General features: G+C 36.9%; 1 protein-coding gene across 5 annotated transcripts in view; it reads right to left on the bottom strand.

Annotated features, from left to right (window-relative positions):
* The window catches only part of VPS13B (vacuolar protein sorting 13 homolog B), an 868,795-nt gene that overhangs the window by 276,946 nt on the left and 569,483 nt on the right, over positions 1–22,366 (bottom strand). For all 5 annotated transcript variants that reach the window (XM_055116771.2, XM_063606452.1, XM_057303059.2 and 2 more), the window contains exons 32-33: positions 21,397–21,523; positions 19,547–19,690 (exon numbers count right to left, since the gene is read on the bottom strand). In XM_055116771.2, the coding sequence (XP_054972746.2) occupies positions 19,547–19,690; positions 21,397–21,523 (271 nt within the window). The remainder of the gene's footprint in view (positions 1–19,546; positions 19,691–21,396; positions 21,524–22,366) is intronic.

Here is a 22,366-nt window from a genome sequence, read left to right as displayed (position 1 = left end):
AATGGAATAGGAAACTGTTGTTTACCTAAAGAAAAGGGAGTTCATCGTCACATGAAGAGGGGTAGAACCAATAGGAAAAGACAATATTTGTCACTATAGACATACTGAACAATTTGCAAGCTAACACTATTTCTGACATATTATATGATATAGAACTTTAGGCTCTATTTGAGGATATGTTCGAAGTATTGAGGAAGAACCAAAGCTGCTTTCTGAGGAATATCATGACTGCCTACCAGGTAACCCTGAAGACTCTCTAGCTATGGATGCTGGTTGTACTCCAATATCTGTTATCACCTACTTTCATAGTAGAATAATTTTTAGCAGGGCACACAGCAGAAAAACAATTTTTAGTAGGGCACATGTAAAATACTATATTTCTATTCTGCAATTATACAGGCAGAATAAAAGAAAAAAGACTACATTTCTCAGCCTCACTTGGAGCTGGGTGTGACGACATGGCTAAATTCTGACCAATGGAATGTGAGCATAACTGCTACACGCAACGTCAGAGTTTGTCCTTGTAGGGAGGGGTCCCTACTTTCTGTTTCATTTCCCCTATGCTCTAATCTGCTGCTTATAACACAGACATGGTAAGCCATCTTGGACCAAGCCAGTGAGATACCTCAGAGATGATAAATTAACAACAAGAGAGGAGACAGGGTCTCTGATTGACCTTAGGGAGCAGAGCCACTATACCAGTCTTAGACTACTGACCTAAGGACTGTTACCTGAGAAAAAGAAACTCATATCTATTTTGAGTGTCTGTGACATGCAGCTAAAACAGTCTCCAAGTGAAATGTTCTAACCCTTATTTTCACAATAAACTTCTCTGCTAACTTGCCCATTTCCATCTGGTTTCCTAAGCGTATGTATCTGTCTTTAATCAGAAGTACCACGTCTTAGCTACTCCAGGCTCCAGTTGGGGAGCTATGTAACCCAAAACATGATAGTTTCTGTTTAAAAAAAAAGAACTTACAGCAAAATTCTTTTCAGAGAAGATACTTTAGTGCAGTAGTTGTCAAATGCTGATCTATTCAACTCTCAGAATTTTGCAAATGTGCCCCAAATGTCACTGTAGCGGTAGGTTATGTAGGTAAACATTCTGGTCCAGTGTAAGAGGGTTCCAATTTTTCCACATCCTTGTCGAAACTTGTTATTATTTGACTTTTTTTGACTGTAGCCATCCTAGTCAGTGTGGTGTTTTCTTGTGGCTTTGATTTGCATTTCCTAGATGGTTCATAATACTGAGCAACTTTTCATGTGCTTATTGGTTATTTCTACATCATCTTTGGGGAAATGTTTATTAAGATTCTTTGAGCCCATTTAAAAATTGGGTTATTTGCATTTTTATTACTGAGTTATAAGAGTCCTTTTTACAGTCTAGATAGAAGTCCCTTATCAAATATATGATTAGCAAATATTTTCTCCCATTCTGCAAATATATGATTAGCAAATATTTTCTCTGATTCTATGGGTTGTCTTTTCACTTTCTGGGTGATGTCCTTTGAAGCACAAAAGCTTCAGGGTTTTTAAAGTTCCATTTATCTATTCTTTTTCTTTTTGGTTTTTGTGATTTGGTGTCATATCTAAAAAAACACTGCTTAATCAAACATCATGAACATTTTCACCTATAGCTTCTTCAAGGATTTTTATAGTTTTAGCTCTTTATATTTAGGTCTTTGATCCATTTTGAGTTACATATGATATGATTTAGGCATTTTCCTTCATTCTTTTGCATGGGAATATCCAGTCATCCTAGCATTATTCCTTGAAAATACTATTCTTTCCTCCACTGAATGATCTAGACTACCTTGTCAAAAATCAATTGACTATAAACAGGAGAGTTAGTACCTGAACTCTCAATTCTATTTCATTGATCCATATGTCTATCCTTATGCGAGTATCATATTGTCTTGATTGCTGTTGCTTTGTCATACATTGTTATATTAATGAAAGTTTAACATTTTTCATCTATATGTAACCCCCAACAAATAGTTCAAAAAAATATAGGGCACTCAATATAGGATTGACTTTTGAAGCTCTCAACAATTTTAGAGGGTCATATATGGGTCACTAACCATACAGAGCTTATGAAGAGAAACACTGGGAATAATGAATCTTTGAGGAGAAAATGCAAGTATCTTTCAATGCAGCTTTAACAGTTGCTTCATCTCTTGCAAAGAGCTAAAATTTCAGCAATAATTAATTTGACAGTGACCCATTAATAACCGTCCTAACTGATTTCATGAAGATTGGTTATGTAAACCTTTCCTATGGCTGAGAAAAGTCAACAGTGAATCCTGAGTGAAAAGAGCAAGGTGAGCAGAGCAAAGCAGTGGGATACACACATCCTTCTGTTAGTCTGCCACCTGAAAAAAACCCCAGTGCTTACAGAAGCATCTCACTATCAACTGTAGTTTCAGCAAGATCTCATTTACCTGAGGAATAAGCTGCTGGAGCAAACTGTGTTATCAACTGGACAGAAGTCTATGGAACAGACACCCTTTCAAAGCCTGCCAGATGATAAATAGGACATTGGAGCATAATATTACATCATTCTTTTATCCAATCAAGCTCAAAAACATTAAGCAATAATCATATATGCTCTATAATCAAGCAAACCGGAGAAGGATCTTGGGCAAGATATAATATAGTAGATAGAAAAAGAGATGAAAATTAACGATCTCTAGATGAGATGACAATGATGGTGATGGCTTTTATTGAGTTCTTATTATATAACAATCACTATGGAAAATGCTTAAGAAACAGCTTCCCAATTAATCTCTACAACAACCCCATTGGGGAAGACTATTATTATCTCAATTTTGCAGATGATTAAATTGAAGCTCACATGAATTAAAGTAACATGTCCAAGGCCACACAGAAAGTAAACACAGGAGATGGGATTTATTGCCGGACTCCAACAACAAAGCTCAAGTTCTTGACCACTATGTTTTCTTTCTTACATGTCCCCCGAGACTCATATCCTGAGAAAAATCAACAAACAGACCTTATCTGCAACAATTCTCTCCATTCTCTCTTAACTCCCCTGATGCAAAAGAAAAGCATTTTTTTTTTTCCTTTAACGTTTAAGTTCAGTGGTACATGTGCAGGATGTGCAGGTTTGTCACATAGGTAAATCTGTGCCATGGTGGTTTCCTGCACAGATCATCCCATCACCTAGGTATTAGGTGCAGCATCCATTAGCTATTCTTCCTGATATTCTCCATCTCTCCACCCCTCCCTCACCCCTCCACCCATGGACCTCAGTGTGTGTTGTTCCCCAACCTGTGTCCATGTGTTCTCATCATTCAGCTCCCACTGATAAGTGAGAACATGTGGTGTTTGGTTTTCTATTCTTGTATTAGTTTGCTGAGCATAATGGCTTTAAACTCCATCCATGTCCCTGCACAGTACACGATCTTGTTCCTTTTATGGCTGCACACTATTCCATGGTGTATACTTACCATATTTTCTTTATCCAGTCTATCATTGATGGGCATTTAGGTTGATTCCATGTCTTTGCTATTGTGAATAGTGCTGCAATGAACATATACGTGCATGTATCTTTATAACAGAAGGATTTATATTCCTTTGGGTATATAACCAGTAATGCAATTGCTGGGTCAAATGGTGTTTCTGCCTCTAGGTCTTTGAAGAATCACCACACTGTCTCACACAATGGTTGAATTTATACTCCCACTCAACAGTGTAAAAGCATTCCTTTTTTCTCCGTAACCTTGCAAGTATCTGTTGTTTTTTGACTTTTTAAGAATAGCCATTCTGACTGGTGTGAGATGGTATCTCATTGTGGTTTTGATTTGCCTTTCTCTAATGATCAGTGATCCTGAGCTTTTTTTCATGTTCCTTGACCACATGTATGTCTTATTTTGAGAAGTATCTGTCCACGTCTTTGGCCCACTTTTTAATGGGGTTGTTTTTTTTCTTGTAAATTTGGTTAAGTTCCTTGTAGACTCTGGATATTAGACCTTTGTCAGATGGTTAGTTTGCAAAATTTTTCTCCCATTTTGTAGGTTGTCTGTTCACTCTGATGATAGTTTCTATTGCTGTGCAGAAGTTCCTTAGTTTAATTAGATCCCATTTGTCAATTTTTGCTTTTGTTGGGTTACTTTCGGCATCTTCGTCATGAAATCTTTGCCCATGCCTATGTCCTGAATGGTACTGCCTAGATTTTCTTCTAGGGTTTTTACAGTTTGGGGTTTTACATTTTAGTCTTTAATCCATCTTGGGTTAACTTTTGCATATGGTATAAGGAAGGGGTACAGTTTCAATTTTCTGCATATGGCTAGCCAGCACTCCCAGCACCATTTATTAAACAGAGAGTCCTTTCCCTATTGCTTGTTGTTGTCAGGTTTGTCAAAGATCAGATGGTTGTAGGTGTGCAGTCTTATTTCTCAGTTCTCTATTCTGTTTCATTGGTCTATGTATCTGTTTTTGTATCAGTACCATGCTGTTTTGGTTACTGTAGCCTTATAGCATAGTTTGAAGTCTGGTAGTGTGATGCCTCCAGCTTTGTTCTTTTTGCTTAGAATTATCTTGGCTATTCAGGCTCTGTTTTGGTTCCATTTGAATTTTAAAAAAGTTTTTTTCTAACAAACAGAAAGGAATAGCAACAACGTCAACAAAAAGGACATCCATACCAAAACCCCATCTGTAGGTCGCCAGCATCAAAGACCAAAGGTAGATAAAACCACAAAGATGGGGAGAAACCAGAGCAGAAAAGCTGAAAATCCTAAAAACCAGAGCGCCCGTTCTACTCCAAAGGATCATAGCTCCTCACCAGCAATGGAACAAAGCAGGACAGAGAATGACTTTGACAAGCTGACAGAAGTAGGCTTCAGAAAGCTGGTAATGACAAACATCTCCAAGCTACGGGAGGATGTTTGAATGCATCGCAAGGAAGCTAAAAACCTTGAAAAAAGATTAGATGAATGGCTAACTAGAATAAACAGTGTAGAGAAGACCTTAAATGACCTGATGGAGCTGAAAACCATGGCATGAGAGCTACGTGACGCATGCACAAGCTTCAGTAGCCGATTCAATCAAGTGGAAGAAAGGGTATCAGTGATTGAAGATAGAGAAAAAAGAGAAAATAAAAGAAAAAAGCCTCCAAGAAATATGGGACTAAGTGAAAAGACCAAATCTATGTTTGATTGGTGTACCTGAAAATGACGAGAATGGAACCGAGCTGGAAAACACTCTTCAGGATATTATCCAGGAGAACTTCCCCAACCTAGCAAGGTAGGCCAACATTCAAATTCAGGAAATACAGAGAACACCACAAAGATACTCCTCGAGAAGAGCAACCCCAAGAAACATAATTGTGAGATTCACTAAGGTTGAAATGAAGGAAAAAATGCTGAGGGCAGCCAGAAAGAAAGGTCGGGTTACCCACAAAGTGAAGCCCATCAGACTAACAGCTGATCTCTCAGCAGAAACCCTGCAAGTCAGAAGAGAGTGGGGGCCAATATTCAACATTCTTAAAGAAAAGAATTTTCAACCCAGAATTTCATATCCAGCCAAACTAAGCTTCATAAATGAAGGAGAAATAAAATCCTTTACAGACAAGCAAATGTTGAGAGATTTTGTCACCACCAGATCTGCCTGACAAGAGCTCCTGAAGGAAGCACGAAACATGGAAAGGAACAACTGGTACCAGCCACCACGAAAACATGCCAAATAGTAAAGACCATCGATGCTATGAAGAAACTGCATCATTTAACGGGCAAAATAACCAGCAAACATCATAATGACAGGATCAAATTCACACATAACAATATTAACCTTAAATGTAAATGGGCTAAATGCCCCAATTAAAAGACACAAACTGGCAAATTGGATAAAGAGTCAAGACCCGTCAATGTGCTGGATTCATCAGGAGACCCATCTCAAATGCAGAGACAAACATAGACTCAAAATAAAGGGATGGAGGAAGATCTACCAAGCAAATGGAAAGCAAAAAAAAAAAAAAAAAAAAAAAAAAAAAAGCAGCGGTTGCAATCCTAGTCTCTGATAAAACAGACTTTAAACCAACAAAGATCAAAGAGACAAAGAAGGCCATTACATAATGGTAAAGGGATCAATTCAACAAGAAGAGCTAACTATACTAAATATATATACACCCAACACATGAGCACCCAGATTCATAAAGCAAGTCCTCAGAGGCATAAAAAGAGACTTAGACTCCCTAACAATAACAATGGGAGACTTTAACACCAGACTATCAATATTAGAGAGATCAATGAGACAGAAGGTTAACGAGGATATCCAGGACCAGAACTCAGCTCTGCAACAAGCAGACCTAATAGACATCTACATAACTCCTCACCCCAAATCAACCAAATATACATTATTCTCAGCATCACATCACACTTATTCTAAAATTAACCACATAATTGGAAGTAAAGCACCCCTCAGCAAATGTAAAAGAACAGAAATCACAACAAACTGTTTCTCAGACCACAGTGCAATCAAATTAGAACTCAGGATTAAGAAACTCACTCAAAACCACAGAACTACATGGAAACTGAACAACTTGCTCCTGAATGACTACTTGGTAAATAATGAAATGAAGGCAGAAATAAAGATGTTCTTTGAAACCAATGAGAACAAAGACACAATGTACCAGAATCTCTGGGACACATTTAAAGCAGTGTGTAGAGGGAAATTTATAGCACTAAATGCCCACAAGAGAAATCAGGAAAGATCTAAAATTGACACCCTAATGTGACAATTAAAAGAATTAGAGAAGCAAGAGCAAACAAATTCAAAAGCTACCAGAAGGCAAGAAACAACTAAGATCAGAGCAGAACTGAAAGAGACAGAGACACAAAAAACCCTTCAAAAAATCAATGAACCCAGAAGCTAGTTTTTTGAAAAGATCAACAAAATTGATAGACTGCTAGCAAGACTAATAAAGAAAAGAGAGAAGAATCAAATAGATGCAATAAAAAAATGATAAAGGTGATATCACCACTGATCCCACAGAAATAGAAACCACCATGAGAGCATACTATAAACACCTCTATGCAAATGACCTAGGAGATCTAGAAGAAATGGATAAATTCCTGGACTTATACACTCTTCCAAGACTAAACCAGGAAGAAGCTGAATCTCTGAATAGACCAATAACAGGCTCTGAAATTGAGGCAGTAATTAATAGCCTACCAACCAAAAAAAGTCCAGGACCAGACGGATTCACAGACAAATTCTATCAGAGGTAGAAAGAGGAGCTGGGAACATTCCTTCTGAAACTATTCCAATCAACAGAAAAAGAGGGAATCCTCCCTAACTCATTTTATGAGGCCAACATCATCCTGATACCAAAGCCTGGCAGAGACACAATAAAAAAAGAGAATTTTAGACCAATATCCCTGATGAACATTGATGCGAAAATCCTCAATACCATTTGACCCAGCCATCCCATTACTGGGTATATACCCAAAGGATTATAAATCATGCTGCTATAAAGACACAGGCACATGTATGTTTATAGCGGCACTATTCGCAATAGCAAAGACTTGGAACCAACCGAAATGTCCAACAATGATAGACTGGATTAAGAAAATGTGGCACATATACACCATGGAATCCTATGCAGCCATAAAAAAGGATGAGTTCATGTCCTTTGTAGGGACATGGATGAAACTGGAAACCATCATTCTCAGAAAACTATCGCAAGGACAAAAAACCAAACACCACATGTTCTCACTCATAGGTGGGAACTGAACAATGAGAACACATGGACACAGGAAGGGGAACATCACACACTGGGGACTGTTGTGGGGTTGGGGGAGGGGAGAGGGATAGCATTAGGAGATATATCTAATGCTAAATGACGAGTTAATGGGTGCAGCACACCAACATGGCACATATATACACATGTAACAAACCTGCACGTTGTGCACATGTACCCTAAAACTTGAAGTATAATAATAATAAAAAAATACTGGAAAATCAAATCCAGCAGCACATCAAAAAGCTTATCCACCATGATCAAGTCTGCTTCATCCCTGGGATGCAAGGTGGTTCAACATATGCAAATCAATAAACATAATCCATCACATAAACAGAACCAATGACAAAAACCACATGATTATCTCCATAGATGCAGAAAAGGTCTTCAACAAAATTCAACAGCCCTTCATGCTAAACACTCTCAAGAAACTAGGTATTGATGGAATATATCTCAAAATAATAAGAGCTATTTATGATAAACCCACAGCCAATATCATACTGAATGGGCAAAAACTGGAAGCATTTCCTTTGAAAACCAGCACAAGACAAGGATGCCCTCTCTCACCACTCCTATTCAACATAGTGTTGGAAGTTCTGGCCAAGGCAATCAGGCAAGAGAAAGAAATAAAGGGCATTCAATCAGGAAGTGAGGAAGTCAAATTGTCCCTGTTTGCAGATGACATGACTGTATATTTAGAAAACCCCATCGTCTCAGCCCAAAATCTCCTTAAGCTGATAAGCAACTTCAGCAAAGTCTCAGGATACAAAATCAATGTGCAAAAATCACGAGCATTCCTATACAATATTAACAAACAGAGTGCCAAATCATGAGTGAACTCCCATTCACAGTGGCTACAAAGAGAATAAAATACCTAGGAATACAACATAGAAAGGATCTGAAGGACCTCTTCAAGCAGAACTACAAACCACGGCTAAACAAAATAAAAGAGGACACAAACAAATGGAAGAACATTCCATGCTCATGGATAGAAGAATCAATATCGTGAAAATGGCCATACTGTCCAAAGTAATTTGTAGATTCAATGACATCCCCATCAAGCTACCAATGACTTTCTTCACAGAATTGGAAAAAACTACTTTAAAGTTCATATGGAACCAAAAAAGAGCCCTCATTGCCAAGACAATCCTAAGCAAAAAGAACAAAGCTGGAGGCATCGTGCTACCTGACTTCAAACTATACTACAAGGCTACAGGAACCAAAACAGCATGGTACTGGTACCAAAACAGATAGTCCAATGGAACAGAAAAGAGCCCTCAGAAATAATACCACACACCTACAACCATCTGATCTTTGACAAACCTGACAAAAACAAGAAATGGGGAAAGGCTTCCCTATTTAATAAATGGTGCTGGGAAAACTGGCTAACCATATGTAGAAAGCTGAAACTAGATCCCTTCCTTACACCTTATACAAAAATTAATTCAAGATGGATTAAAGACTTAAACGTTAGACCTAAAACCATAAAAACCCTAGAAGAAAACCTAGGCAATACCATTCAGGACACAGGCATGGGCAAGGACTTCATGACTAAAATACCAAAAGCAATGACAACAAAAGCCAAAATAGACAAATGGGATCTAATTAAACTAAAGGGCTTCTGCACAGCAAAAGAAACTACCATCAGAGTGAACAGGCAACCTACAGAATGGGAGAAAATTTTTGCAATCTACCCATCTGACAAAGGGCTAATATCCAATATCTACAAAGAACTTAAACAAATTTACAAGAAAAAAATCAAACAACCACATCAAAAAGTGGGCAAAGGATATGAATAGACACTTTAAAAGAAGACATTTATGCAGCCAACAGACACATGAAAAAATGCTCATCATCATTGGTCATCAAAGAAATACAAATCAAAACCACAATGAGATACCATCTCATGCCAGTTGGAATGGAGATCATTTAAAAGTCAGGAAACAACAGGTGCTGGGGAGGATGTGGAGAAACAGGAACACTTTTACACTGTTGGTGGGAGTATAAACTAGTTGAACCATTGTGGAAGACAGTGTGGCGATTCCTCAAGGATCTATAACTAGAAATACCATTTGACCCAGCCATCCCATTACTGGGTATATACCCATAGGATTATAAATCATGCTGCTATAAAGACACATGCACACATATGTTTATTGTGGCACTATTCACAATAGCAAAGACTTGGAACCAACCCAAATGTCCATCAATGATAGATTGGATTAAGAAAATGTGGCACATATACACCATGGAATACTATGCAGCTGTGAAAAAGGATGAGTTCATGTCCTTTGTAGCAACATGGATGAAGCTGGAAACCATCATTCTGAGCAAACTATTGGAAGGACAGAAAACCAAACACTGCATGTTCTCACTCATAGGTGGGAATGGAACAATGAGAACACTTGGACACAGGGCAGGGAACATCACACACCGGGGCCTGTCATGGGGGGATGGGGGAGGGATAGCATTAGGAGTAATACCTAACATAAATGACGAGTTAATGCGTGCAGCAAACCAACACGGCACATGTATACATATGTAAGAAACCTGCATGTTGTGCACATGTACCCTAGAACTTAAAGTATAAAAAAAAAAGTTTTCTTTTCTAATTCTGGGAAGAGTGTCAATGGTAGTTTAATGGGAATAGCATTCAATCTATTAATTACTTTGGACAGTATGGCCATTTTCACAATATTGATTCTTCCCATCCATGAGCATAGACTGTTTCTTCATTTGTTGTAAAGCACTTTCAAAGATGTGCAAAATAATTGCTCTGTGTTTTAGGGTTTACTGGCCCATCTTTTCCCTCTCCCCACAAAACCACCACTCAAATTTAACATGCATTTGATTAATCTGATTCAGAATCAGCCTTATATTAAAAGTCAGGCCATAACAGAAAAATAGGGGGACAGACAGCAAGACTCATTAAGAACGATTAGACTAGTTGGGAAGACGGGATGACTCAGGTATTAGACATTGCTATGTTGAATCTTCCTCTTCTATAAATGTTTGGGTGCCCTGGACAGTGAGTTAAGTGCATAGATATAGACTGCTGACTGACCCAGTCTAAGCATTTTCTAAAGGGTGGATGGCAAATAAATGAACAGCTCTGAGGCCTTAACTTGGCTTTCTAGCAAGGATTCCATCAGAAAAATCATCTGGATTTAAGAGAAGAAGTTATCAGGAAGAAATTTAAGAATCAGGAACCTATACTGTTTTAAGAAAACAGAAATCCCGTTTTAACAAACAGGAAGCTATGCTTTCCTCATCCAATGGAAAACAGCTTAATATGGCATCAAGCTTATACCCTCTCCTGTTTCTGTCAAACTCTGAGGATACTTGAGGTTTTCTGGTTGTGTCCACTGAAAAGAGGAGTGGGGAGTGCAAGAAGGCTCACAGAGGGCAGCAGGAGGCTAAGTAGAGTTTCACTCTCATGTGGGCTAATGAATGATAATGAATCAATTAAATAACACAATTTCTGAAGTACCTGACAGTTCTAAGAGTCTCTCATTCTGTAAGAGGACCTCCATATGATCAGTTTTTGCTTATAAAGTTAAACATAGTAAGGGATTGGAAGCATACTGGGTGAAATTAACTACTCCAACTAGAACTTCCAGTACAATGTTAAATAGAAGTGATGTAAGCAGACATTCTTGTCTTATTGTTGATTTCAGGGGGAAAGTATCTAGTCTTTTATCATCAACTATGATGATAATTGTGAGTTTTTCATAACTGTGATTTATCAAGTTGAGTAAGCTCCCTTCTATTCCTAGTTTGTTGCATGTTTTTATTATGAAAGGGTATTGGATTTTGTCAAAAAATTTTTTTCACTTATTGAGATAATCATATGACTTAAAAAATTCTACCGATATAGTGCTTTACGTTAATTGATTTTCAGATATTAAACCAACCTTGCATTTCTGGGTAATCCCATGTGGCCATAGTGTATAATTCATTCTATGTTGCTGGATTCAGTTTGCTAGCATTTTGTTGAGGATTGTTGCATCCATATTCTCCAGAGGTATTAGTCTGCAGTTTTCATTTTTTATGTTTTATTGAATGCCACTTCAAATCCTTTGCCAAAAAAGACTAAGCATAACAAATTTCATTAAAATACCATTTCTTCTATGTCATACCATTCATTCAAGTCTATAAACTTTGGTTCCCAACTGCTCGTGATAAAATACACACTTCTTAGTGTATCTTCCATTATTTCCCTGTACAGTTCCTTCACTCTAGAAAGATTAATTTTTTTCACTGTCCTACCAAAAAATCCTAATGCTTAGAAACCTCCACGTCTTTATTCATGCTATTTCTCCATGTTGAAACTATTTTTTATTGATGGCAAATTTAATGTATACTCCCTTACTGCTTCTCTTCTCTAACAACCAACATCCTTAATCTAAATGAAGTTTAGGCTTGTAAGAAAGATTAAATCAGTTACAGAAAATGTAAAGCTATATAATCTCTGCACACGAGTAGGTGTATTTATATTTTGAGGTAGTTCCAAATATTTATTATTGTCTGTCTTCCCTACTAAATATATGTGCATTAGACATGAAAACAGAAATGTTACCTCTTTTGTTTAATGCTGTCACCCTAGTATCCATAATAGTATTTGACGCATAGGAGGCATTCAATATTTATTGAATAAATAAATAGGCTACTCTTTTCTATGTATTCCACTTCATGAAGCTAGATCATTGATCATCTGGCCTAAAGCCTTCTCTTTCTTCCCTGGACTCATAAGTCTAATTTTCCATAGAGTATATTTAACACTTTTCATATACTGCTCTGAGTTCTTAGTTATCATTCCATTTGTCTATGCTTTACTTCCCAACCAGATTATAAAAGCCTAGAGGGCAGAGACCATAGTGTACTTATTTTTCAAACCTCTGTCAGACTGTAGCCAGTGTATCTGGCATATAGTAAGCTCTCAATGAACAATGCCTAATAAGACTAGCGTAGACAGTTTACTGGAGCCTGAGGAAAACTTAATGCATTTACTGGATTTCTGGCAAAGAAATCTATAGGGATAAACATCATCGGGGCTGAAAATTTTAAAATTTTATTGTCTTCTTGATGTCTTACATCTACTTTGAGGCAACTGTGGTGTTTTCCTGTCTCAGCACAAGCTTGTTTATCAGGAGAAAATTACAATAATTTTAACGTTGAGAAGGCCTAACTAAAATTGTGACAGATGTGAGAGTTCAATGTACCTAAGAAATCCTTCCCTTGGAGAAGATAGGCAGTAAAATACTTAATATCTTTTCCAGGCCTAGATTTTAAGAAATTTGAGGTATTCCGTCACAGCCCCTCTTGTCCTTTTAAGGCTCTGCTTGAATCCATATTTTATTGGAGTCTGTGTTTATTGCCTGGTTACAAGTGGTCTATCCAGGTGCCTCTGAAAGGAAACAAAATACTCAGCATAGCAACACCAATAGGAGGTCACCCTATGCATATCGTCCAAAATTCCCATCTCCTTTCCTAAATACAGAAATATGTAGCCTCTGATCTGGCTTTTTCCATTCATGACTACCTCAAGAGAGTAAGCAGCAAGACCGACCAGAAAATCGACATACTCCTTCATGCCAGTCTCAGTTTCCTCTCTCAAACCCCCCTTTACCCACATACATTTTGGTTATTCATTTCCTCTATATCCCTCATCTTACCTGAAATTCTATTCCAGAAGACATCTGTTATTACGCAACCACACAATTAAAGTCCCTTTCCTTCTTCTTTACCTTCAAGTTCCTATTTCTAATTATTTCTGACAATCCTTAGTTTGGTCAAGAATGTCTTGGAGAATTTTTCACTTTCTACTAAAAGACAAGAATTTCTATGCCTAAAATGAAGCACAACTACAAAACTGATTATTTCTAAGTTAAAACAGTAAAATACCACCCCAAACAACCTCTACCATCACTTCACATGGCATAAGCTCAATGACAGTTCATAGCAAAAAAGCCCAATGCATTATTTTCTATTTCATAAAAAACTTTAAATATCCAAGTAGATATTAGCCAGACAACATTTTTCTATACTATTATACTTTTTAATGTAGTAAATAATAATACTTAACATTTTAGAATGATAGAATAAAGATATTGGTCAATTTACTAATTTATATTAATAGAAGAACACATTATTTTATTGTTCCCTAGATTTTCTCTAACATTCTTTACACCAACCTCAAATCACAATCTTCTCTCATCTGGCTGTTTTATGCCAAGTGTGCAGCAGGTCTAGAGAACTAACAGTCCCAGAACAGAGAAGGCAGAAAAAGAACTTCAGGAAAAATGGCTCTGGGGGGAAAAGCAGAGGTGATGCTATTCGATAAGATTTACAGTGTGAAAAATTAAATTGCGAGGAACTATGGTAGAGCCACTGATGGGAATGGGGTGCGCATTAGTGAGAGGGAAGACAGAGATTTTTTAAAAACTGAGTAAATAGAAAATGTAGCAATGAGTGGCCAGGCGCAGTGGCTCACGCCTGTAATCCCAGAACTTTGGGAGGCCAAGGCGGGCGGATCACCAGGTCAGGAGATCGAGACCATCCTGGCTAACACGGTGAAACCCTGTCTCTCCTAAAAATACAAAAAATTAGCCGGGCGTGGTGGCGGGCGCCTCTAGTCCCAGCTACTCGGGAGGCTGAGGCAGGAGAATGGCGTGAACACAGGAGGCGGAGCTTGCAGTGAGCCGAGATTGCGCCACTGCACTCCTGCCTGGGAGACAGAGCGAGACTCCGTCTCAAAAAAAGAAAAAAGAAAAAAAAGAAAATGTGGCAATGAGTAACTTCAATAGTAAAATGACAAGAAATATTATCACACTACATTAATTCACTAAGCAATGAACAATATTTATATCATCTTTATAATGAAAACAATTAAGATTGACAAAAAAGAATATAAGAATACTGGGAAGATGGAAGTGTAGAAAGGAAGTGCAGAAGAGATAGAACCCTTATTAACAACAAATAGCAAGTGAATACGGTAATAGGGAATCAAGATATGATAGGCCATTCAGGTTATTTAGAAATATGGAAATAAATACTTGAAGAAACAGCTTATAAAGAGTGGCTGACTGTTGGGCAGAATGAGGTGAGGGTATCAGGGATTGATGCTACTTTGATGTATTTCATTAGCAAAATTTGGTTGTTAAAATTCATTTACTAATTTGATAAAAATAAAACCATATTATAATAAATAAACTAATGCCCATGATTATATAATTGGGCCTTTATGAGACTAAGACTATCTTGTAAGAAGGTAAAGAACCTTCTGAAGGGTAAACCAATTGTGTCAACCACAGTCCTGTTAAACACTGGTTAAGAAGTCAAGGCTGAGTAGTGGAGCTCTGTTTTGGGAGTAAACTTAGAATTGTAAATTTGGCTTTGGCTGTTAAGGTATCCAAAAGGTTGACTCTCACCTCATGTAAAAGGCAAGGAACTAACATGTAAGAATCCCAAATAACGTGCCTGTTGTACTAGTCCTCTAGAGCCAGATGTCACGGAAACATGAAATATAGAATGGGATGGTGAACTATCGCAGCGAGCTAGATAAGGAAGGAAATGTATTTTGTAATATGGAATGCATTTTGATTTTTGAATATTAAATTTGTTTCTTTTATGTAATTTCTCAGCCTGTCATAACGCAGGTTGAGTATCCTTAATTGGAAAATTCAAAATCCAAAATGCTCCAAAATCTGAAATTTTTTTAGTATTAACATGACATGACTCTCAAAGAAAATGCTCAGGGAAGCATTTCAAATTTTGAGTTTTCAGATAGGGGACTCAACCTGTATGTATAGAGAAATAAGGTTCATTTAAAGGCAGAAACCAAATATTCTGGGAGCTAGAAATCATGGAAATTATAGTACTTGAAGGGGACAGTGAAAATCTAATAGTACGAATACAGGCCCATTGGTCTAGTGGCCTCACCCCATCTAAAACACATTTTTCAGAACAAAAATATTGGAAAATTTTTGTTTAATGTGGGAGACAATTTTCCTAATCCATCATCCAGTCATTTTGGCTGTGAACTGGTAAATTTCATTATGTGTTAGTTGTCTTTTTAATTAAAATTAATATTAAATATTGGTTCTGGCAAGAATCCTCAGATTACGGTTTTCACTTCTAGTTTCAAAGATATGTGCATTTTTCCCCTTTGTTTATTGAATAGATGTTTCCTCCACTAATACATAATCCCCCTATCATATTATACTTTTTTTTTTTTGAGACAGGGTCTCACTTTGTTACCTGGTTGGAGTGCAATAGTGTGATCTTGGCTCACTGCAGCCTCGACCTCCCAGGTTCAAGTGATCCTCCTGCCTCAGCCCTGCAAGTAGCAGAGACTAAAGGCACATGCCACCATGCCTGCCTAATTTGTGTGTGTGTGTGTGTGTGTGTGTGTGTGTGTGTGTGTGTTTTGTAGAGATGCAGTTTTGCCATGTTGCCCAGGCTGGTCTTGAACTCCTAAGCTCAAGTGATCTGCCCGCACCTTGGCCTCCCAAGTGATATTATTCTTGAATAATTTTTAATCTTCCTTTTATTTTTTTGAGACAGGGTCTCTTGCTCTATCACCCATGCTGGAGTGGAGTGGCACCATCACACCTCACTTCAGCCTCGACCTCTGGGGCTCAAGTGATCCTCCCACCTCAGCCTCCCAAGTAGCTGGGACTACAGGCACACACCACCACATGCAACTAATTTTTAATTTTTTTTTTGTTGAAATGGGGTCTCACTATCTTGCCCAGGCTGATTGTGAACTCCTGGGCTCAAGCAATCCGCCCACCTCAGCCTCCCAGTGTTGGACTTACAGGTGTGAGCCACTAGGCACCCAGCCAAAATTAATCTTTCAAATAAATATTGCCAAAGGTTGTCTGAAAATGTTAACACCTTCAAAAAATATACTACATTAGGCCAGGAGTGGTGGCTCACACCTGTAATCCCAGCAGTTTGGGAGGCCAAGGCAGATGGATCCCTTGAGGCCAGGAGTTCAACACCAGCCTGGGCAATATGGTGAAACCTCATCTCTACTAAACAAAAGAAAAGAAAAGAAAAGAAATATATATACATATTTAATGTTATATATATTAATTATACATAATTAAATATACATAATTTCTTCTTATGTTGATACTTATGTTGCATCAACATAGTATCAGATGGTGGACTTAGAACAGATTTGACATTTACTGGTCTATAATTCACAGGGTGCCTTCTAGAAAACCTGATAAATGGGATTCTTATTATTAATCCATAATTCCTATGAAATAGTAGTTGTTTATAATATCAGGATTATATTATATATACTAACATATATATCTTCCTCCATTTTCCCAATAACTTAGCCAGGTTTAATTTTCCTATTTTTCTTTTGTTCTCAAAAGGAATTTTAAAAAAAATTGTTGGCTAGGCACAGTAGCTCACGCCTGTAATCTCAGCACTTTGGGAGGCTGAGGGGGCCAGATCACCTGAGGTCGGGAGTTCAAGACAAGCCTGGCTGACATTGTGAAATCACGTCTCTACTAAAAATACAAAAATTAGCTGGGTATGGTGACACGCACCTGTAATCCCAGCAACCCGGGACGCTGAGGCAGGAGAATTGCTTGAACCCAGGAGGTGGAGATTGCAGTGAGCTGAGATAGCACTCTAGTCTGGGCAACAGAGTGAGACTCCGTGTTAAAAAAAAAAAAAAAAGAAAGAAAGAAAGAAAGAAAGAAAGGCCAGGCGCGGTGGCTCACGCCTGTAATCCCAGCACTTTGGGAGGCCAAGGAGGGCAGATCACGAGGTCACGAGTTGGAGACCAGCCTGGCCAACATGGTGAAACCCCATCTCTACTAAAAATACAAAAAAATTAGCTGGGCATGGTGGCAGGCACCTGTAATCCCAGCTACGTGGGAGACTGAGGCAGGAGAATCGTTTGAACCTGAGAGGTGGAAGTTACAGTGAGCTGAGATGGCACTACTGCACTCCAGCCCAGGCGACAGTGCAAGACTCCATCTCAAAAAAAAAAAAAAAAAAATTCTGGTAGTGTTGTTGTGAAACCACACTAAAGGCAATCAACTAGCCCTTTCAAAATATACCTTTGACTTATTACGGAGTGTTCTATGTAACTAAAATGTCTTTATATTCATAGACTATCAGATATGAGTTCTGCTAATAATTTAAAAATTGAATCATATTCTTCCAGTGCACTGTAGGTCTTTTCTAAAATACTGAAAGTTTTACAGATATGTCCCACCAGGGTTGGGAAAAGGTCCAAACAGTCCTTTCTCATTATATAGCCTGTATTTTTTAATTGTGATATATATATACATAACATAAAATTTACCATTTTAACCATTTAAAAATGTTCATGTCATCTGTACTTGTAATATGATCTCTAAGAAGAAACACATAGCCACAGATACCTTTTTAAAGCAGAAGAAAACAATGCCTATATAGTTTATGGAATTGTCAGTAATGATTCAACATTCAGGGAAGGATAGTAACTCCGAGTATCCCTTTATTTACTGAAATTGATCCCCCTAAGAGGCATTAAAACTATGTAGATAAATAGTTAATAACCAATTTGCTAAGTTATGTGAATCCTAAAACAATCAGTGATCTGAGAGTTAGATTTCTTTGACAGGAGACATTCATAAAATTGGCACAAATAATATAGGAATGTAATTTACTTTTATCCAACTCAACTTGCTTCAGAGGCCTCATCGAAAATGCATGGGGAAATATTTTTAATTTGCTTATTTTGATGTCATATAATTACATTTTTATGGATTCCCTAATGTATATTTAAAAACTCAATATTTTGGATAATATGTAGTTCTAAAGTCCTTTTACAATAGATATTGAATAAATAGATATCATGGCTAGTAAAGGATGATTACATTAGAAAATCATTTACAAAAGATAAAAGATTTATCATTTTAAAATAATTTTTTTAAAAATAAAGAAGACTGAAAGAATAATGTCACAGTTATAATACATAATCTGTGGCAGAATGGAAACAGTGCTGACTTGAGACCTAAATTCCTCTTCATTTCCTACCTTCTTACTAAACAGAACTTAAAGCCTTCTTTACAACTCATGACAAAAATAAAAGCAACATCTTTTTCATATATAAACAGTTTGTTCACCTGAGTTTTTATAAAATATTTATTCTAAGTACAGAATGTTAGAGAAATGTGGAAACAAAATGCAAAGAAAATATATCTTGAGAAGAATCTAACGAATAGCTTTCTTTGTTTCTTGCTGACATACTTTGTGGTTACAATACAGGCTTCCAATGAACACTGTATCAAAATTAAAATTCTAGGCAGGCATTCAACTTTTATGATTGTGTCCATTCATTTCCCACTGAGCATGGGAAACAAATGCTTTACAAGTTATTTATTGAAGATATTCCCATAGTACTCTTAGAAAGTTCACTTCCAAAAGAGGCCTTATTACTGTAATGTATCCGAGTAAATGAAAGCTATACCAGGATTCTCACATCATACTTTAGAACTTCAGCAGGCTAATAAAATTATGTATAAAACAGAGGTTCCTCTGAGGTCAGTCCACAGCAATTTTGCAAAGATACATGATAAATAAGAGGAATAGAGACCAAACAAATTTCTAAAATAAAGAATATCAATCCAAAATGACTTATGACTATATTTTGAATAAAGTTAAACACAGAATAATTAAGCAGAAAGCAGTCAGCTTAATTATAGTTTTCCTACTGTGAATGTAAAGTTGGAACAAATGCAGTAAGACTGATCAAAATCAGGTAACAGTTACCTCTGCAGCCTTGTTTGATGGTTCCAGTCCAGTCATATTTGCTACTATTAACTGATGTAAGAGTTGAATTTGAGCCACACTTAGGAAGAAGTCCAGGTTTGTGGTTATATTCACTTCTAAGGAATGGCCACACACTAAAATCTCCTGAAGCAAAAACGGTAGAATACAGATAAAGAAACATGATAGCTTTCAGATGATAATTTATCATTCTTACTTATTTGACCTTCACTACTTTGGTGACATTTCCTAGGACTCAAGTTCATACATTAAGGAGAAGAGCAAAAATGGTGAGCACAGCCACTTGACACAATTTAACAGATAAATTTCATATTTATGAGGGCCTGCTGTATGTTGGGCCTTGTGCTAGATATACACAACTAACAATAAGAAGTCTTCACCTTTTCATACCTATTTGACTTTTCCATAACTCAAACTATTATTATTGTTTTCGATATGTAGCAACAATATAATTGTGTAGCATAATCTTGTTCATGAATTCAAACCAACTAATATTTACTGAGCATTTCCTAAGTACTAGGTACGATAGTAGAGTCCTATGAATATCACAAAGAATAATGTCGGCCTTGAAGGGCAACCTGCTCTTGAGGAGGTTATAATCTAGTTGGGCAGACAGATGTAAACAGACAATTTTAGGCAGGCAATTAATTGCTAAGAGCCACAGTATGAATATTCTCCAAAGGATATACTCTAAATGATTTATAAGAAAACGGAGTGTTGAAGCTAAAGACAGCTAGACTAATTAATTTCACTTCTTTAAACTGCTAAAATCTTGGCAGCATTGGGTAGATGTCCATAACTTAATTGGTGCTGTTCTGCAAAACCTAGTCACTTGAACATTTATCACTGGAAAACCGTTCAGACAAGGAAAACAGAACAAAACAAAAAACCAATACAATAGTTTCACTTAATAAGTCCTGCCTCTTGTCATGATGTGCATGTGGACAATGTTCAAATGCTTGGAAATGTCCAACAGATCTTCCCCTTATAGTATCATCCAGAGGAATGGATTTAAGGAGACTATGACTAGTCCAAATGCAAATGAGACAGCTTAGAGCAGCTTTTAATAAACCCATAAAGAACAGCATGTCTGAAATAATTATCCTTTTTTTTTTTGGTTAAACAATTTTTTCCTCCACAAGTTCTCTGTATTCATTCACTCTAGTTAGAATTCTTATTCTATTCCTCAAGTATTGACAAAAAGGGAAAAAAGTATACCAATTCAGGATTAAAAAAAAATAGTCACCGTAACATTACCCAAGAGCACAAAAATTTGTACTAAAAATAACTTGGCTTTATTGGTGGCATACATCCTGTGAAAACTTGCAAATAATTGATCTTATACTACTAGGTTAAATAGTATGAATGCAATTGGTAGAATTAGCAGCTAATAATATAAAAACAAGGATAATTTTCATTTTTATAGAAATTTAGCTTCTCAGATTCCTCTTATAATTATTTTTTCTATTGATCAGTTTGAACCTTATAACAATCTAGAGGGCAACAAGAGTAGCTATATATGAGGCAACTAAGGTATGCATAACAATCTGGGTAGCTTGGTTAGCTCCTCTATGCCTCAGTTTTGTCATCTACAAAATACGGATATCAGGAGTAGCAAATAAGATTATTATGAGGACTAAATGAGTTATTACAAGGAAAGCAATAACTGAAGAGTACTACAAAGTGCTCCATAAATGTTAGCTATGATAGTAGCCATTATTATTAATGAGCTAATTTGAAGTCCTATGGGCTGAAACTGTGGCAATCCCTAACAAACAAAGAGGAGCAATTCCATTACTTAGACTAAAATAAAATCAAAATTATGTTCTAACCTCAGTATGCAAATTTTCTGGAGAAACTACTTTGGTGAAAATGACAGCAGGTGCTCCAGTTATTCGGACAGAAAAATCTGTCAAAACGGGGGTCAAAATTGCTCTCCTTTCTTGATGCCGCCGTATGCTAAAAGATAGAGTAAAAGATTATTAGCCATTTCATTATTTTCAAAGACAATTTTCATTAAATTTGTACAAGTCTTTGTACTACAAACATGTATGGCAAAATTACATTATTATTTTGAGAGTGCCTATTTGCATATTTTACAGTCATCATTTCTTAACTTCAATTCCATAAGATTTACAAAAGATGAAAACATCTTGAGAAATTAAGGTGTAATTAAGCAATTTCATATTAGTATCATCCCAGGACTTTTTAACAAATTAATTTTTAAATTTTTACTCCTTTTTGTTCTTGCAAATAGTTTCATATCACTTTTGTTACCACCAATAATCTTACTATTTTTTGGAATAATTTTTAATTTCCTATTTTTAATATCTGACCTTCTATTTGATAACTGCTGTCTTGCTGACCTCATTAGGGTCATAAGCATATCCTTTTAGTCTTTGAATTCTTTTCTTTTTAAGGTCTAAGAATAATGTTAATTCATTTTTTTTTAAGACAAGGTCTTGCTCTGTCACCTAGGCTGGAGTGCAGTGGTGCAATCATGGCTCACTGTAGCCTCAATCTCCTGGGCGCAAGTAATCCTCCCACCTTGGCCTCCTGAGTAGCTGGGACCACAGGAATGTGCCACCATGCCTGGCTAATTTATTTTTATTTTTTCTAGAGACAGAGTCTCCTCACGTTGCCCAGGCTGGTCTTGAACTCCTAGGCTCAAGCAATTCTCCTGCCTAGGACTCTCAAAGTGCTGGGATTACAAGTGTTGAGCCACCATGTCCAGCTGTTAAGGTTTTTGTGTGAGATATTAAATGCTTCCTGAAAACAATCCTGTATGTAAAGTAGGGACTG

This window comes from Pan paniscus, chromosome 7, assembly GCF_029289425.2.
Source record: "Pan paniscus chromosome 7, NHGRI_mPanPan1-v2.0_pri, whole genome shotgun sequence".
Lineage (NCBI taxonomy): Eukaryota > Metazoa > Chordata > Mammalia > Primates > Hominidae > Pan > Pan paniscus.
Note: the sequence above shows the minus strand (reverse complement) of the source record. Positions and strands in the feature narration are given on the sequence as shown.